Source organism: Triturus cristatus, chromosome 7, assembly GCF_964204655.1.
Source record: "Triturus cristatus chromosome 7, aTriCri1.1, whole genome shotgun sequence".
NCBI lineage: Eukaryota > Metazoa > Chordata > Amphibia > Caudata > Salamandridae > Triturus > Triturus cristatus.
In genome coordinates this window covers 1,103,233,163-1,103,252,475 of record NC_140590.1, presented here as the reverse complement: position 1 = coordinate 1,103,252,475, position 19,313 = coordinate 1,103,233,163, and the positions used below count along the sequence as shown (strand labels likewise).

General features: G+C 40.5%; 1 protein-coding gene across 1 annotated transcript in view; it reads left to right on the top strand.

The window, feature by feature from the left end:
* LOC146811159 (uncharacterized) overlaps positions 1 to 19,313 on the top strand; it is a 183,580-nt gene that overhangs the window by 71,186 nt on the left and 93,081 nt on the right. The window contains exons 5-6 of the mRNA XM_085618220.1: positions 185 to 235; positions 8,943 to 8,996. Of these exons, the coding sequence (XP_085474346.1) occupies positions 185 to 235; positions 8,943 to 8,996 (105 nt within the window). The remainder of the gene's footprint in view (positions 1 to 184; positions 236 to 8,942; positions 8,997 to 19,313) is intronic.

Below are 19,313 nucleotides of genomic sequence, written 5' to 3'. Positions count from 1 at the left end.
TTGCTATATTATCTACATGCCAATGATTTATCATACAATGTTTCATGCCCCCTTTCAGTTAGAGGTAAGAGGTATGTATCTAAAAAAATTAACACTGTTTTTGAAAACTGAAATGGTATCTTACACAAATGAAGTTGTCCTTTTTGTTCTTTCTTGTAACTATTTATTTTACATTGTCTTTTAGAAAGATGTGGGTTGTCTTCTTCCGGTTCTTGAAGCAGTAACTGAAGCTTTGGTAAGTGTATTTTTGTCAACTCCATAATGTAGTCCTTCATCTTTATTTAATCTAAGACCCTGGTCTTTTTTCAAACACATGGTATTTTTTCCAATAGATAGTGTAGTTTGTGTATGGCCTGCTTGATCTACAGATCCAACTGCCAAAACAAGGAGCTTATGCGTTCTATCCTGGCAGTGCATTTGTGCATAATATACTTCACCCTCTCTCACTGGGTCTTCACAGATCATAGGAATCTATGTAAGTGTTGCTGCTATAAAACTGCTCTCCTCTGTTACCCATTTCTCACTTAGCTACCCATAGATGACTAACTGTACTGCACTGTGAAGTCAAAACCTTGTCCTGGAAAACATGACAATCTTTTTGACTAACCAGCAAAGTAAATTACACTATTAGATGTACATTTATGGTGATGAATAATCTTCCCCTATTTTGAGAGTCTCTCTGCGGTCTCTAAGGACTTAAGGTAAGTGGTAGATGGTAGAAAAGTGCAAGTGTACCCTTATAGTGTTCAACTCATTTCCACAGACTTGTTGGATATCAATGGAAGCATGAATCTCTGCTACCCTCTGTTTCTTCTCTATGTCAGAAGAAGGCTGTATGAAAGCATAGAGAAGGAACACCATTAGAATAATTTATCAATAGTCTACTTTAATTCAGGAAAGGCAGAGCTCACAATTAAAAGCACCCCCAGCATTTAGGCATTGAAGAGAATACAACCATAATCAGCAAGTAAAGTAACACATATGTATTTGAATATCTCCTACCACTCCCCAGACAAATAACTCTTTTTCTTTCGGTTGGAAAGCACCCCCCATTATATTTAGGAATATGCCCAGGATCCCATTTTTTCATCTCTATGATCTCCAATTCTTTAAAACAAGCTTGGACTAACCAATTTGATGTCACTGACCAAAACACACACTCTGTTCATCTCCTATCGTGCAATATTGATAACCAATGTCTTCTCAGACACTCTCCATACCAATCTCAGTATTAGCTGTTTCAAGATCATTGGTGCTCCTATCGAACAAGTTTTTTTATCTTAAATTGCCCTTATTTAGTCTCAATAGTCAGTTTCAGTCCTGCCTTCTGTATCCATTTGATTTAAACTAGATGTACAGCTATCAAAAACAACTGTATTTTTAACTTCTCATTGTAATTCCACATCTTCAAGGTACCACATTGTCTCTTTCCTGTAATTCAGTTTGTCTGCATGTTCCCATGACCACCTAATAATCACACGGTCATATGTACATATTTCCAGCTTTCCCTTGCTAGTACACGTCTTCTCTAGTCAATGACGGAAAATAATAATCTAATAAACACGGAGGTGGGAAAGTACTCCTCCCTACAATTCATTGTCCCCTTCATATACTCCTAAATCTTTCTACCTTACTGACCAAACCACACATGCAGGCAAAGCGCTTTCACCTATCGAATATGGAACCTGAGGTATTTATGCCTTAACCTAGGCATTTTGATATTATTTTCCTTGACTTCCTCAGTCCTGAGAAGGCATTTAATTGCATTGCCTGAAACACGTCAACCTTTCTTGTTGGAAGGAGTCCTGTGAATTTTTGATTTAGATTCAAACAGCAATAGGAGGAACATGTAGTTTCTTTTGACTCTTGTCAAGTTAAGATATTCGATGTTATACATGCTTCCTGTGCATTATATCCTCATAGGCTTGCACTATATGGCCAGCCTTTGTGTAGTGTGTTTAGGGTGCAGTATAGTACATACTTTGTTATAGTTCTACTTTTCTTTTTCCTGTTGAAATAATAGACTGAGTAGGCTATTCACAAAGGTAGTTCCATTTGTGAGTAAGATATAAGAGTCATTTTACTGGTACCATTTTGAGAACATTACTACTTTTAGATATTCACAAAATTCTAGTGTAAAATAGTGGTTGCTTTGGCATATGGAGCACGGCCGCATCAACTCATACATATAATAATAGAGAAGTTGCCTCTCACAGCTAAAGGAGCAAACATTAATACAAGTGAACGGACAGACCTGTTCATTTGAGTGCTTTCATTTCTGTTGTCTCTGTGCTGACAGCATTAAGGGCCATCAGCAATGGGAAAGGAGTATGAATATAGTATTGTGAATTGAGAGCCATGCTACATGTGAGCTCCCCTCAAACATTTACAAGCCATGAACATACAATGCATGTCCAAATCAGTGCAGCATGCCTGAAGCTAGAGACCGGCTCAGGAGGTGATGCTTTTTAGATAGCACAGGTTGGAATTTGGTGAAGCAATGTCAGCCCCATTCCTATACTAAATTCTGATTGGGCTTTCAACAGACCCATTTTCAGTTGGGTTTGTTGCGCATTGTCCCTTTAGACTCCTGCAGCGAATATCCATGGAGTGCATGTTCAGCGGTAAAGGTAAACAGTACGAGTCGCTCAACAGTAAGAGATGTGAATGAATGGCAAAAACATTATAACTGGAAAAACAAGAAGAGGGCGAGGGAAAGAAAAGGGGGTACGTCCTGATCCCCAATGTAATGCTAGACTTAAATAATGTGGATGAGCCCACTATGCATGTGTGTTGCAATCACTATGTGTGGTAAGTACATATACCCATTAGGTGTACTTAAAAGACCCCTCACACACCAACCTAGTTGGAGTCATGCATCATCATTGAGGTCCCAACCGGTTTGCCGAATGTCCCCGGGGTCGTGCTATAATGCCTGGTTACAGCGGAGCTGGTGCGGTGCAGATATGTGATGTGACGTGAATTGATTATGTTAAAAATATCTCTGAGAATCCTTGCCTTTAGACTTTAATATTGGCGGCTCAGGATATGGTTAAAAGATATATATGTGATGCAGCTATCAGGAGATTATTATCGTTAGTTGACTATTTGTTTAGGTATACATGTTTCAGCCCATTAAAGACGTGTGATAGGGCTTTATTCAGGACCAGGTGAGTGAGAGTAGTGAGTGGCAAAGGTGAAAAATGCCACATGAATCCAGTGAGGTACCTACACATGCGCTAAGGTGTGTGGTGTAAGTGTCAGCGTACTTAATGACACTTGTCAAAAAAACCTGTTGGGGGAGAAAAAGGACAAGACACATAGATTATAGCAACATAAAATGCAATCTTAAAAGGTGCTGTAGTCATTGTCTTGGTGACTACCACAGTTATTGTTATGCTAAAATGCGGCACATGCTGGCAACGACGTGCAATGACTCGTGGCATGCTGCACCTGCAAAAGAGTGGTTGATGGCTTCCTGTGCCACCTCGGTGAGTGAGAGCACGCATATGTCTAGACAGATGGTGGCCGCATTGAAGTAAGCGTTCAAGTGGCTATGCGCTCTAATGTGATATATTAATGGGGCCACCAAAGCTGACTTAATGTTGAAAAGTAGACTAACTATCCCTTGTTTCACAAAGGATTGAGGAAAGAGAAGAATTCATTTAAAATAAAAAATATATTTTCATTAAATATAACATAATGATACTAGTAAATTCAGATTTTTGCAACATATTTACTAGTGGCTATCATTACTAGATGGTTTCTTTTCATCATCTGCAACATATTTCAAACTAATTGTAGATAATTGGCACATATTTGAGTTGTAATTCCACATCATAAAGAGTTTTCTGTCACTAGAAGGTAACCAGCAGGAAGGGCAGATCTTTGGTGTAATTTAAATTTTACTCAAGTCTCCCGTCAACTGACATATTGGGCCACATGTGTTTATAATGCTCAGGAACATAATGTTTACACCCAGTATCTTTCATCTACACTCATCTCATTTTCTATCATGTGTGCGTTATCTACAGCACAAGATACATGCATCGCCAAGTAGTCCGATTACATCATGAGTACAAAATCTGTTTGAAGGGGAGACTTATTATTAAAAATACTTTACAGTTGAAAGATAAAGGAAATCAAAACCGCATTACAAAATAAATATGAATTTCTGTTAGTCCTGCCTGCCTCATTGTGGGCTTCCCTCCAACATTTTTCCTATCTCCTCTACTTTTTCTGACCTCGCTTTTGCTGGCTTTAGGACTCTGTTCACTTTATTACTAGTAACCAGTGCTAATGTGCCTGTGCTCTCTCCTGTAAACATGTTAACATTGGTTCTACTTGAAAGTCCTTCGTAAAGCGCACTACATGTGCCCAGGACCTGTAAATTAAATGCTACTAGTGGTCCTGCAGCAATTATTGTGCCACCCACTTAAGTAGCCCTCTAACTATGGCTCAGGCCTGATGTAGCAGGGCTTGTGTGTGCAATGTAAATTGCTATTTCGACCTGACAAGATAAACATCTTGCCAGGTATAATCCCTTCCCTTTTTAAGAATATTAGTCACCCCTATGGTAGGCTGTGGACAACCCAGGGGGCAGGATGCAATGTATTGTACCTTTAAGTTTAGCATTTCCTAGTAGGGAAAAGCTCTCAAATTCGTTTTTTACTAATGCAAGGCCTATCTATCATAACATTGGGATCACCTTATTACATTTTTAAGTGTAATTTTCAATTGCTAAGAGAAATACTTTTTGATTGGCGTGTCTCTGGACTCACAATTTAAAATCATAACTTATGGTAAAGTTGATTTTAAATTGCTAGTCTGAAAATGTCACTTTTAGAAAGTTGGCCTTTTCCTACTTTAGCAATTTGGTTGCTGGTGCCTGTCTCTGATAGATGTTCGGGGAGGGTGACAGCTGGGCTTTGTGTATTTTCCCTGGACAGCCATATGTAATGGGAGCTTAAGTGTGACTTGATGGGCCATCCTCGGAGATGGGAGAGAGGAACTGAGCAAAGCCTTACACGTACACCTGAACAGGATGTGTCCTGTCCCCACACAAAGGTCAATATACCCTCCTGTAGTGTGTCTGGAGCCAGGGCAGTAAAGGAGGACCTCTGTGCATTTCATACAAATATCCTTGAAGTCTCCCCCACTTCAATGGAACAACTGCGCACAAGTACTGGAATTCTTACACCATGACTTGAGTACTCTTCTGGACCTGTGACCACTCTGCCAGGAAGAAGAACTACTGTGCTGCTAAAGGAAAGCCATTCTGCTGGACTGCTGTTTGCTCAATTCCTGCCTTGCTGTGTTGACCGGCTGCCTGCTGATCTCTCTTACCTGGGTGAGAAGGACTGGAGCTGCATCACTTGAATGCAGAGTCAGTCAAGGGCTAGCTGGCTGGCCTCCTAATCTGAAGTCTCGGGGATATAAAAAACTTTAAACCAGTCTCCGACGACATTTCGACAGTGCCCTGCCAAGGTGTGGCACCCCAGTCCTGGACCCTTTGAAGTGGGCCTAAAGTGACCATTGCATCGAGAGCAGAATCAATGCATCACCGCTGTTGCAGAAGCAGGATTGATGTATCATACATGGATCCTGAGTATCACCTTCAGTACAGCTGCTTCAGAACTGCTGCATTGCCACCACTGTGTGGAAAAGATCAATATATCACCCCTACTGCATGGAGAAACACAGTACATCACCTCCAGAACTGCCCCGTCTCAGAACCGGTACATCACCCTCAGCTCAGAACTGACGCATTGCTGCCCTCGCATGGAGCGCGGAAGCCGCCATCAGCGAGAGGCAGCACTGGAGCTACAGCCACAGCCAGCAGCACAATCCAGGGGGGACTGCAAGCCCCACAAGTTAAGCGCCGGGAGGTGCTGACATCACTGTGTTCACGCCCGAAGGCGTGTAAAAGCCCATCGCAGCTCCCGCAGCGCAGGAGCCACCAGCAGCGAGAGGCAGCACCAGAGCTACAGCCACAGCCAGCACCACAATCCAGGGGCGACTCCAAGCCCCACAAGCCAAGTGCCAGAAGGCACTGACATCACTGTGTCTGTGTCAGGCGGTGCGGAAAAGTACATCGCCGCTCCAGCAGTGCAGGACATGCGCGGGCGTGCCCGGGCCACACCCAGGGTGGGCCCATCTGCGTCCTTCAGCGACAGGAAGAGGCAGGGCAGTGCCACCCCCTTACGAGGCCTTCAGATGCAATGAGGTGAGTGCCCCCAAGTTCAAGTTTAAATTCCTGGCTTACCCTGACAGCTGCAAACTGTTTTATTTGTTTTAAAACATATCATGGGGAAGCGCATCGGGCAAACAAATGCACGCCCTGTCACCAGTAGCATCAATAGCATGCTTAAAACGGTGGTCACCATTGTGTCAGGGGAAATCAAACTCACCGAGTGTCATTTGTCTCTTGGTAATGATTAACTTACACACCAGAGGGGCCCCATCTGACCCTGACCCTTTACTTGAACTGGGCCCAGCTACCGCATAGGACCCCCGCAGCCCCACTTTTAAGGCACTAATAACAATAATAACACTCTGGGACATTCTGTCATTGGGCTATACTTGGGCTACATCTGGGTGATATTTGGGCTACATTTGGGCTCTTTGTCTCTGGTGGCCATCTTGGGAGATTTATTTGTTATGAAGTTTCCTAATTTCCTCATTTGCTGCAGTCTCCTCAGTAGGAAATACTTTCAGTTTTTTACTTTAGTTCCATCAAGAAGGCATTCAGATGTGTCACACATTTGCCTTAAATTCTGAATGTTAGCACTCTAGTTAGTTGCTCATTAGATCGCTGTAGTAAAGCTACTGCTCACCAGGGAAGTCTGCTGCTGGTATTCAAAGTGCATGTTTCAGTCTGCATGTCAGAATTTTTTTATGAAATAGAAGAGGATTTGAGAAGTCAAAATGTGCCCTAATTTTTCTTTCTGCAGCACTAATCTTAACTTCTATGGCAAAATTAACCCCCTCATTTTGTTCCTTTGTAAATTAAATGTTTTAAGTGTTACCACTTTATTCCAATCAAGATGGCTTCAGGTGTGCCATACTTTTGTCATAAGTAAGACTGTTAGCACTCTAGTTGTTCGTTAGAACACTCTGGGACATTCTGTCATTGGGCTATACTTGGGCTACATCTGGGTGATATTTGTGCTACATTTGGGCTCTTTTGTCTCTGGTGGCCATTTTGGGAGACTTATTTGTTATGAAGTTTCCTAATTTCCTCATTTACTACAGTCTCCCCAGTAAGAAATACTTTCAGTTTTTTATAGGCCTGGGCGGTAAATTCCGTTCCGTTCGCGGAATTTGCGAAATTTGGGTAATTTCGCGTTCCGCGGAGAACGCGAAATTGCAAAAAAATCTACGTTCCGCAACTTCGCCAAATTTTTTGCTTGTTCGCGTTCTCAATATGCGTGTTCGCGAGATATTTCACCGCGAGCACGCAAACAGCGATTGCGAACAGGAAAAAAGTATCGCGAACAAGCAATTCCGCGTGTTCGCGGAATTTCTGCATGTTCGCGGGGCTTTTTTACCGTTTCGCGGAGATTTGCGTAACGCGATTACGCAAATTCCGCCCACCCCTGGTTTTTTACTTTGCTTCCAACAAGAAGGCATTCAGATGTGTCACACATTTGCCATAAATTCAGAATGTTAGCACTCTAGTTGCTTATTAGATCACTGTAGTAAAGCTACTGCTCACCAGGGAAGTCTGCTGCTGGTGTTGAAAGTGAATGTTTCAGTCTGCATGTCAAATTTTTTTTAAACAAATAGAAGAGGATTTGAGAAGTCATTCAAAATGTGCCCTAATTTTTCTGTCTGCAGCACTAATCATACTTTCTATGGCAAAATGAACCCTCTCATTTTCTTCCTTTTTAAATTAAATGTTACCACTTTATTCCAATCAAGATGGCTTCAGGTGTGCAATACGTTTGTCATAAGTAAGACTGTTAGCGCTCTAGTTGTTCTTTAGAACACTCTGGGAAGCTGCAGTAGAACACAAAGGAATCAACTGACAGTCTCTGCCTTGTTGGATGTACATGTTTTACTGAGAAGGTCAGACTTCATTCTCACATGACTACGAGAGAGATAATGTGAATTTACAGAAAATATGCTCTCAGTTTAGCTTCAGGATCACCTTCCAAACCTCTGTGGGAAAAGCATGAGAAAATAGTTTTCTCTCAAACATGATTCATGATATCACAGCAGAAGGCTTTTTCACATGGTAAAATCACCTTAGTAGAACCCACCACAATTCCTAAAATGAATATGGTACCATCAACAAATGATTTCTAATGTAACTAATGTCTTAAAACCTTCTATTAACTGCAATGCTTTTTAATGAGGTGCTATTATGTATATTGGTCCCAAGATGGCTGCCAATACTTCTTGGATGAAGTACTGACAGCCAATCAGATCTCACGATGAGATGTGTGTTTAGGCTCCGCCCAGATATATCTATATTTTTAACTCTAATTTTCTCTGGATGTACTGAACAGATTTACACCATTTAAGCAAAAGGCACGAGTCTGAACTGAGGACTACTCGTATGTGTGGTAAAAATTTGTGTGATAAAAAATGGATGGTAAAGGCACTGCGTGCTAATTAATGCAATGTAAAGGCTGTTTCCCAGGGTGGTTGCACCTTTGCTTTGAAGTATTTTAAACTCTTTCCCACCTACATAAAAACAGAAAATGCAAGGTAACTGCATCTTCGTGAGGAGCTGAACATTTCAGCAAAATCCCGGCCTGGGCTTTGGCCCAAGGTGCATATTATCTGATACTCTGATATGAATGTAGCCAAATGCAAGGAATGCTTTTATGCTGATTAGTGCACTTTTTGCAGATTGGGGGGAAAACTGTCAATATACTTGTTAGCTTTCAAAGTACTTTATAAACTCATTAATTGTTCGACTTTTTGTGTTTTAGGAAAACACAGTAAATAATGTGGAGAATCCAGCATCGAATCTGATCAAGTCACTGGTAAAAATCCTTTATAATTAATTTGTGTTAGGGATTTTTCAGCATAGTTTATTTTTATATATGAAGTGTTTGATTTACAAAATGTTTGAAACGCCGATCTAGAATAAATTAAGCAAATTGTTTATTTTAAACAGACAAATGCGTCAATTTTCAATATACAGCACATATTCCTATATACCCTTCTGTGGGGATGCTGTGTGTTACCAATCAATATGGTGGAAGGCATTGGCTTAACCCTATGGCGACTGATTGCACAGAATTGTTAGGAATGTTATCTGCATTAGCCCAATGGTAGAGGCTCAGCATAAGGGTTTAAGTTAGGCTTAACAGCTAGATGCTAGAAAAATGAACGTATCTATCAATCAATCAGGATTTGTAGAGTGTGGCTGCTTCACCCATGAGGGTCTTGAGGCGCTGTCAGATAATGCTGCCTGTTCTCCTATTGATTGAACATCCATGTCATGAGGTCCTAATTGAATTGCAAGAGCGATGGTGAGGCTCTGATATGCAGGGGGAGGTAATTCCAGGTCTTAGCACCTAGATGGGTGAAGGAGCAGCCTCTGCTGTATGTCTGGCAGATGCGACAGAGCAAGGAATCTGGATCTGAGTTTCCTAGTGGGCTGGTAAATGGTTTTGCGTTGGTTAAGGTACACCAGTCCTTATTTGTATGATGCCTTGCATGAGTGGGTGAGTAGTTTGTACTGCTATCGCTTCTCTTGTAAATCCTCTATGATAAATTTAATCAATCTTGCAAATGAATGACAGAAGAAAAGGTAGAATTTAGTTCTTACTAAGTGGAGATACTTGAGTGTATGAGCTATATTTGACTTAACCTTGACTCACCTATAAAGCAGTGATTTTAAAGGTGGTTGGCAATAAATATCTTTGATCCTCATCATGTGTATCAGCGGTTATCAACACTTGTCAGTTTTTGCTTTCTTTAATTTTGTATTTTCATCTAATGATTGGATATTTTTGCTCAATTAGGTGATTCTATAAATTCTAACCATCTTTATCTAGCACAACTTTGTCTTAAAAATTGAAATTCCGATCTTCAAATCTTTGGGCAATTAGTTCTGTTTTTCCTATGAGAAAATGTCAGCCCTTTACTCCTGTCTGTCACTTGATTTAAGGTGACAGATAGATTAAAGGTAATATGTTAGGATAAATAAAGAGTTCAGGTTTGGGAAAGGATAGGGAGCAGTAGAGAGGGTATACTATTTTTTGTTTAAACAAGGGAAATCTCAGAAAAATGATTTTGACTAAAATTAAATGTCTGTGACTTCAAGGAAAAACTTAAGGAGATTAAGGCTCAAATTTGAGTATTGTTTACCCCAAAAGTAATCTTCTAATGTTAATGTTGACTCATCAAGATTTAATCTTCACGGATGAATAGCATTGTGGCTCTGAAGCTGGTTTGTAAGAGCCTTTTTACATTTGAAAAAATACCTTGAAGGAAGAACAAATAATAAGCTAGAAGTAGGTGCTGCAGTTACATATTGCTCCCAGGGTGTGTTTAGTTTCCTGAGAGAATTTGTATTGACAGTAAAACACATGCAGAAGGCAGCCTGTGCCACATTTCTAAATGCAGTGTTGCACTAAGATGTTGCAACAATATCGCATTACCTGCTTTGATTGTTATGCCCAAACACAAAAATGGTGGTTTTCTTAGTTCTTAACTCTGACTGGACATGCTTCAACATCATTTTTTAGCTCAAATACAGTGATAATTGGCAAAATGCCTGCAAAAAGAAAAGTTTTAGCCACTGGTAGTTGAGTCCACTTTCCAGTCCATGGTTTTTCACCTACTGTGCCACTTCAGACAGAGATAAGGTACCTGAAAATCAACCTTGGTCCAAAAGGAAATGTCCCATCCATAATAACAAGCCAGGTCCTCTCTGAACAAGAACACTTCCAATCCATATCAGTTTTAACATACATTTGCCTTGTTAGTAAAGAATTGTTTGAATCTTGGGGGGTATACAGGACTCACATCTGAGCATACTCGCCACAATTAAGTGTCACACTCATCAAAACACAAAGATAATGGAAATAATGCATGCAGAAAAAGTCACAGACTCTGGCAGTCAACTTTTCAATTCATCATTTTTTACCCACTATGCCCCACCAGAGATCTGCATACAAATCATCATTGGTCCTGCTTTGATAGGAAAGGTCAAAACAAACTGTGAAGTCTCATCTTCAGTTATGGGAACACAAGCAACCCACGGCCTGTATTAGCTTAATTCGACATTAGCATTGTGGTATTGTTTAAGTGAGCATGAGACTCACATCCCCCTCCAGTGATGATATTACCACTAGAAGAGCTTCTGGACCAGATGATATTCCAGGTGACTTATTTGTCTATGATTGAGAAAATTGACCCAAGTATATTCTTGCCTTTGTCAATGCCAATGCCATAGTAGAGGGAGCTTCCATCTCGAGTTCATAGAAGGGAGCAGAGATTATTCTTGTTTCTAAAAAGGGGGACAGATCCTTACCTGCCAGGACCAATAAGGCTTATAGACTGTATCCAAAAAATTCAAAACCATGACTGGGTCGCAAAATACAAGATGATAACTCCCTTTAATCTGTTTTCACTAGAAAACTAGCACTATTGTTCAGGGTTTTCAATTCATTCAGAAATTTTGGAAGATGGTTCTTATCATCAGAGGCAGCTTATATATTGCCTTCATCGATCTCAAGTCAGAATTCAACCTAGTTCCCCACTTTAAATTATGGCAGGTTCTTCGAGAAATGGGTATGCCCCTTGATCTCATAGTTTTGGTCATCTGTCTGCAAAAAGAAAATTATGCCAGAGTATATCGGGGTAACCTGGGCAGGCTTACTGATTGGATTCCCGCAAATAAAGTAGTCTGTCAGGGCTGTGTCCTGGCTCCCACTTTGTTCCTTATATCTTAATGATATAGTCCACTATTTATATCAGCACACCACTACTGCCCCATTCTAGCGACACCTAAGACACCTATGTTGCTACTTGATGATGACACCTAATTGATCTCCAAAAATCTTAGTGGACTCCAACACTAACTAACTACACTGTTTTGAGTAGTTTGCACCTCCTGTGGTTTGAAGATCAAAGTAGCAAGGACAAAGTTATTTACTTTCAATCAGCATTAAACCTTTAAAAGTAGATTACTGCTATGGGGCATGACACTTGAGAGGGTGGATTCATTTAACTGTCTGGGTATCACATTGTCCTTATCCATGTCTTGGAAGCCTCACATTGAGAAAATGACTCTTAGACCCAAGCAGATCACAGGTGCTATTTCCAAGGAACATTCTGCCTCCTTTAGGAAACCAATAGCACCCTTTCCCCAGATATACAAAGCTAAGGCTGTGGGTTCTTCCAAGTATGGTTTTGAATTACTGTTCAGATATTGTAATATTGAACTCCAATATCAGTGTCCTAGTATAAGCAGCAAAGAATAAGCTCTCCTTCCTCTGAGCACTCCAACCTTTCCATTGTTGCTTTATATGGGTAGGAAGGCAATAGATGATAAGCCCATGTATCGCCCACAGCCATTCTGGAGGAGTATTTAGTTTTACTCCAGAACTTTTTCATTATGCTGCTGCTTTGCAGGTTGTTCTGAACACTGATAGTATCAACAAAATCATGTGATTCACCCATAGTAAAATAAATGCTGAACTGTTAGAAACGGGATTCTCTAGTTGGCATAGTTGTGCCTTTGTCAAAGTAGGGACCCTTCTTCCTAGTCAGGAACCCCTGCTTGCCCCCTTGGTAGCTTGGCATGAGCAGTCAGACTTGCCTCAGAGGTAGTGTGTAAAGCATTTGCACATAACTAACAGTAATGCGGTGAAAACACTACAAAAGGACACCACACAAGTTTTGAAAAATATCCAATACTTTAGATAGTCAAAAAAGACAAAAGCGGTAAGAATCCACCATACAGTACTTAAAAATATGCACTTTACAAGATTAACCTTAAAATTCAGTTCCTTGGAGTCGGTCCGCGATACCGAAAATGACAGAATCCAACAGTTCTGTCTGACCACTCCAGTCCATGTGTTGGCAGACTAGTGAACAGTACCTTTTTGTTGTAGCTGACACGTTGGCGCGAGTCAGTTGTGGTAACTGTTGTGGTTGCAATACAAAGTATAGCGGTGCAGCGTGCAGTGCCCTCAAGGCATGGTGCAGGCAGCGGCTCGGTGATGCTCGTCCAGCAGTGTTGTTGATACCAGGGCTACGATGCAGAGTGTGGCGGTGCTCATTGCAGTGCTGACAGGTCATGGTGCAAGTGACAGAGCCGGTTAGCGGGAGCTGGCACCGGTCAGCCCAGACTGCAGTGTGGGACGAGGAGGTGCCTCATGAGACATAAAGCGGTGCCCCCAGCCATGATGCGTTTATAGGTGTCCAAGTCAGCAGGCAGCAATGGCATCGGTGAGACCAGTGTGGTGTACTGAAGTGAGGTGGTGCGGAGTACAGTGCCCACAGGTCACGGTGCAAGCATGGCTTGGTTGGCGACGGTGGCAGTCGTATTCAATGGTGAGACCAGGGTTGTGGTGCAAGATGTCTTGGTGCACTCTGCGGTGCCTTCAGGACACAGAGATGGAGGTGGTTGCTTTTCCCTCTCTGTGGCAAGTTAAACCATGGTTCCTGAGGAGGAACCCAGAGGTCGGTGAAGTCTTTGCGGTCCCTGAGACTTCAGAACAGGAGGCAAGCTCTACTTAAAGCCCTTGGAGATACTCATCACAAGTAAAGAAAGTTCAGCCCAGTCCTTTCACTGCCCAGGGCATAAGCAGCAACTGCTGGCCAACCCAACAAAGCACCAACAAAGCAAAGGGGCACTACTCCTCCAGTCCAGCTCTTCCAGCTCATCTTTTTGGCAGGTTTCTTGATTCTCTGAAATCTTCTATCTCCCTGAGACTTCCAACAAGAGTCAAGCTGTACTTCAAGCCCTTGGAGAGAACTCTAACAGCTGGATGATGAAAGTACAATCCAGTCCATTCCCTGCTCAAGACAGAAGCAGCAATCAGCAGGCCAACACAGCAGAGAACACAGCAAAGTAGCAGTTCCTCCTGACAGCTTTTTCAGCTCTTCTTCCTGGCAGGTTCCTTAGTTCAGCAGTGATCTACATTTCTGGGGTCTGGGCCCCAATGTTTATACTCAGTTTTTCTTTGTTCTTTTGGGCTCAGAGTATCTGTACTGGTCCCAAACCAGTTCTTTCCTCTTTGGAATAACTTCCTGGCAGGAGGTGGAGACAGCATTGTACAAGGCCGAGAGGGCCTATTCATGTGCTAGGAAAATCTCCTCCCACCACTCTAAATACAGATCAGGCCTATTCAGGTGATAGTGAAAACACCTCCCACTAGACTGAATGCAGCCCAGGTCTATTCAGTCCAGTCCTGACTTATTCAGGAAGGGCAGGACACACATCAACCCCCCCCCCAGTGGCTGTCTGAGAAAATGCACATCTCCAGCCCCTGTCACTCCAAAGCCAGACAGTCAATCCACAAACCAACAGAGGCACACAGGTGGGCTAAGCATAAAAATACCTACTTTCTAAAAATTGTATTTTCAAACACACTATATAAAAATCATCGTTACTAAAATATTCATGTTTATATTCTGAGTTCTGGCATGATAAACTCCATCTTTCTATCTTGTCCCAAAGCAAGTTATATGTATAAGATGTTATAAGTATACTCCCATTCTATCCTATGACACAGATAGCCTTTCAATAGTGAAAAACAAAATACACTGTATTTCACTATCAGGACATGTCCTACACCTCAGTACATGTCCCATCTTTCACATGCATTGCACCCTGACCCTGGGGCGACCTGGGGTCTACCTTCGGGGTGTCTTCAATGTAAGAAAAAGGAAGGTTAGGGCCTGGCAACTGGGTGCACTTACCATGTGGACATGGCCGTACAAAACTGTGCACAGACACTACAGTGGCAGGTCTGAGTTACATTTAGAGGCTGCTCATATGGATGGCAAAATCAGTGCTGCAGGCCTACTAGCAGCATCTGATTACAGGCCCTGGGCACATACAGTACACTAAACTAGGGAATTACCAGTAAATAAATCATATATGGCAATCATGTAATCACCAATCCATAAACACAATTTACAGGGAGAGCATTTGCACTCTAGAACTGGATAGCAGTGGTAAAGTGCCCAGAGTCCTAAAACCAACAAAAACAGGGTCAAAAACATGAGGTCAAGAAGCAAAAAAGTCTGGGGGGCAAACACGCTGAAAACGCCAAGTCTAACATGAACTCTGCATGAAGGAGCTCTGGGAGATTTAGTCTCAAATTGCTGTTGAAAAAGCAATATTGGTCTTGGCTTATGCAGAGTAACATTGATATAGCTGCCCATATGGATAGCAAAATCAGTGCTGTAGGCCTACTAGCAGCATCTGATTACAGGCCCTGGGCACATACAGTACACTACACTAGGGAATTACCAGTAAATAAATCATATATGGCAATCATGTAATCACCAATCCATAAACACAATTTACAGGGAGAGCATTTGCACCCTAGAACTGGATAGCAGTGGTAAAGTGCCCAGAGTCCTAAAACCAACAAAAACAGGGTCAAAAACAGGAGGCCAAGAAGCAAAAAAGTCTGGGGGGCAAACACGCTGAAAAAGCCAAGTCTAACATGAACTCTGCATGAAGGAGCTCTGGGAGATTCAGTCTCAAATTGCTGTTGAAAAATCAATATTGGTCTTGGCTTATGCAGAGTAACATTGCTATAGATTCCAGAGCCATGTTGCCAGAAGGGTTTCTTGATTTTAAAATAACTAGTGTCCTGGAACACTGTTGGGACTGTATAAGTGTCCCACTGGTCAGGAAACTCTACTTTCAACCATTGAAAGCGTTTACCTGTAAATGGGCATCTTATGATAACTCTGCTCTGTGTCCTGTTTGTAATAATGCTGATCAAACCATAGCCCATGTCTTGTTCACCTGTCCAGCCTATGCTGGCCTGTATCAAGAATGGATCAAGCCTCTTTGCAAGTAGCTGGGGACATGTAGTCATAGTACTGCATTAAGAATTCTTAGATCAGATTCTCGTGCAGTTGCCACATTTTTGGGTTGCATGTGATTCCTCAGAAGAAGGCTACTTTCTCCTTAGTATCACCAGAGGCTTTTTTGTAAATTAGGCAATGTAATGTTTTATGCACTGTACTGTATTTTGCATTTTAGGTTCTTATGTCTTATTGTTGATGATATCTGTGAGATCTACTGTATGCTTTGGAATCCCAACCCTCATCTCACTTATGAATTGATCCACTTTCTCTATCTTGTGGCGCTGTTTATTTCATTATGAAATATATATTTATAGAATTAGTTTATATTGATTGTATTGCCTAGTGGATTTTAATATTTTATTAATTCACACTGTGTGCTACTTTTCATTGCATACTTTTATAGCACAGTCTGCCAAAATAAAGTTATTTGATTTGACTTGAAAACACAACATTGATGCCATTTCAGACACAGATCAGCTATATATCAATCATCCTTGTTCCTGCTTTATGGGAATAGTCCTGTCCGAATGGCCACCTTTATAGGGGACATAGCATGTTAGTTCAACTGGACTGTCTCACTGTAGAAATACCAAGGCTAATTTGTATATGGCTAGATCCTGCCTGTGGTTGCATGGTGATCAACATTCGATGGACTGGAAAATGCACCAATAATTGCTAGTGGCTAAGATTACTTCAAGCATTCCATTCTTTATTAGTTCTATTTTCCTTAGATTCATTTTTTGATTAGGGGTTTCAGTAGTTATACAAAAATGTTTTTTTTTAAATGTTATTTGCTAGGGCATCTGCACAGGTGTTCACAATTTGAAAAACTCATTTATTGCAGGGCTTTAAGGCTGCCTTTTAGCTGCAACCTTCTTCCTTCTTTGTATGCTGCTGGCATTTTGACAGGCTGCAATGGACTTGCAAGTGAAGCATCTGAAAATAGTCCTGCTCTGACTAAACTTTTGCAATATGCAGTTGAAAAGACAGTGCTTTACCTCACAGGGTCTCTTCTACTTGCAAACCTCTCTCAAAATTGGATCATAAGAATTATGAATTCTCTCTCTGTGAAGGTCAGCGTTTGGGTTTCATGTGAGTTAAAGGAGGAAAGTAAATCAACAAGTGCACATTTGGTGCAGTACTATCTCTTAGCTATTCAAGCAGAGAGGCAGGGATCATTCTGTAGGAAGTGTGGAGGCAGAAACATGTTGGTGTTACACTAGGGTATGCATTACACAGGCTCCCTAACACAATGATTTTACTTATACCATAGGGAGAACTCCATCACTTTTTACTTGCATTTACTTTATATTTACAAATATAGAGCAATATTAAGGAGACCTTGGTATATCTGTGGAATTTGATTTTGATGCTCATAGTAGTTCATGTAATGGTTTTACATAAGATAAGAAAGGTAAGGGTCAGCCAAGAGCCACGAAGGCACCCAAACATGACCTTTTCTTGGAAGAATGATGTATCTCCTCTACATGTTCTGACCAGCCCATCCCCTAAAAAGGACTGAACCAATGTATCTGTTCCCCCAGCAATCTCTATCAACTCTCTTATTCTTTTAATCAGAATATTGTGATCAACCTTGGTAAGGGCCTCCAAGAAATGTAGTAACATGAACAAAGCACAATCCCCACCATCCATAATGTCTAAGATGAGTAGATGTACATCTAACAGTCCTATCCAAGTCCTTTTGTTCATACTAATGTTTGACTGCCACAAGCCTCAATGAGTTCTTACCTCACTATAATTGATGTAGAAATATATTAATTATAAATTCCATGTTATACCTCATTTCAAGTAAAAAAAAACTTCAATAAGTAGATATCTGCCTCACCCCTTAGGTACCTCATCACTGGGCAATGGTACTTACCAGGTCCTGTGAATACCTCAACAATGGGTAATTTTATTTACTGGGTACCGTAAATGCCTCAGCCATTGAGGTCTTAAGTTTGGTTGTTTGTCCTGAATAACACATAATTTAAAGCATCTACAATAATAGAATACTAATTTTGTGCAAAGTTAACCTCATGATATTACAAAAGAAAGCATCATGAATGCATCATTTTCACATACTGCTGCATTTACAATAAAGAATCATCTCATGGATAGTGAACATTTGCATTGTGAAAGTCACCACTCTTTAAAACATATGAACTTTGACACTTAGGGCTCTATTTACATAATACATTTACACATGTGTATTTACTCATGTATAAATGTATGCAAACTCCCAGGTGTAAATCTATACTTTGTTGCTAGCAATCTTTTCCAAGTATAGATGTACACCTTAGTACAGACCTACAAGTCTCCACCTCCTTAAACCATAGGAGTGTTGGGTAGAGCTATCTAAGATTGAACTTTCGAGTGTAAAATTAGTACTAGTAGCTTTTTTCACTTGTAAGCGGACACAGTTCCGCCACCACCAGTGTGGGGAAGTCCCTATGATACATATAGGGAAAAATAATAACTGGCACTTATTTATAAAAAAATAAAATATTAAAACATGTTTTCATTAATTAAATAACTACTATTAACCTAGAACTAATCAAATAACATGTTTCAACATACTAACTGTTCATAAAATAATTCAATAATTAAAATATATTGTTTAATTTATATATATTATTTCATGATAAGTATCATTTTAAAAATGTTAATAATAGTAAAATATAAGTAAATATGTTTTTAATTAATTTAAAAAATGTTAAAGTGTATTTTTATTTGCTTTTTTCTAAGTTATCAATATGATGTTTACATTTAAATCTAAAATAACCATTTAAAATTTAATTCCAATACATATATCTACATTAAAAGTCAAAATAATTTAATTATTTACATTATTTCCAATAGGGTGATTTTTAAGTCCCTGTCACCATTATATTCTAAGGCAATATGTTGCAGTACATTTGAGTAGTACTAGACATACTGCAAGGTGGGACTGGATTAAATGTACAACTGTTTTGTTGTATATTAGGCCGTAGTTAATTTAAAAGTGCTGCCTCTGAATAGTAATGGTCTATTTTGTGACTGGTTGTTTGTATGACTGTGTCCCTACACAAATCCCTACTATTTTGTTGTAGGCATTCACCATTTTCCTGCCACAGTTCCTGGTCTCTCTCACATTATTGTCTAAATACAAATTTTACTCATGTGGGGATCTCACCATTAAAAAGATGGTGGTGCAGATTTCCACCTGTAGGATTGTGAGATGCATTTTGTAGTAAATAAGTAGTACAATGGTAGTAATCCTTTCATACTACTAAATGCAGCTTGTGAAT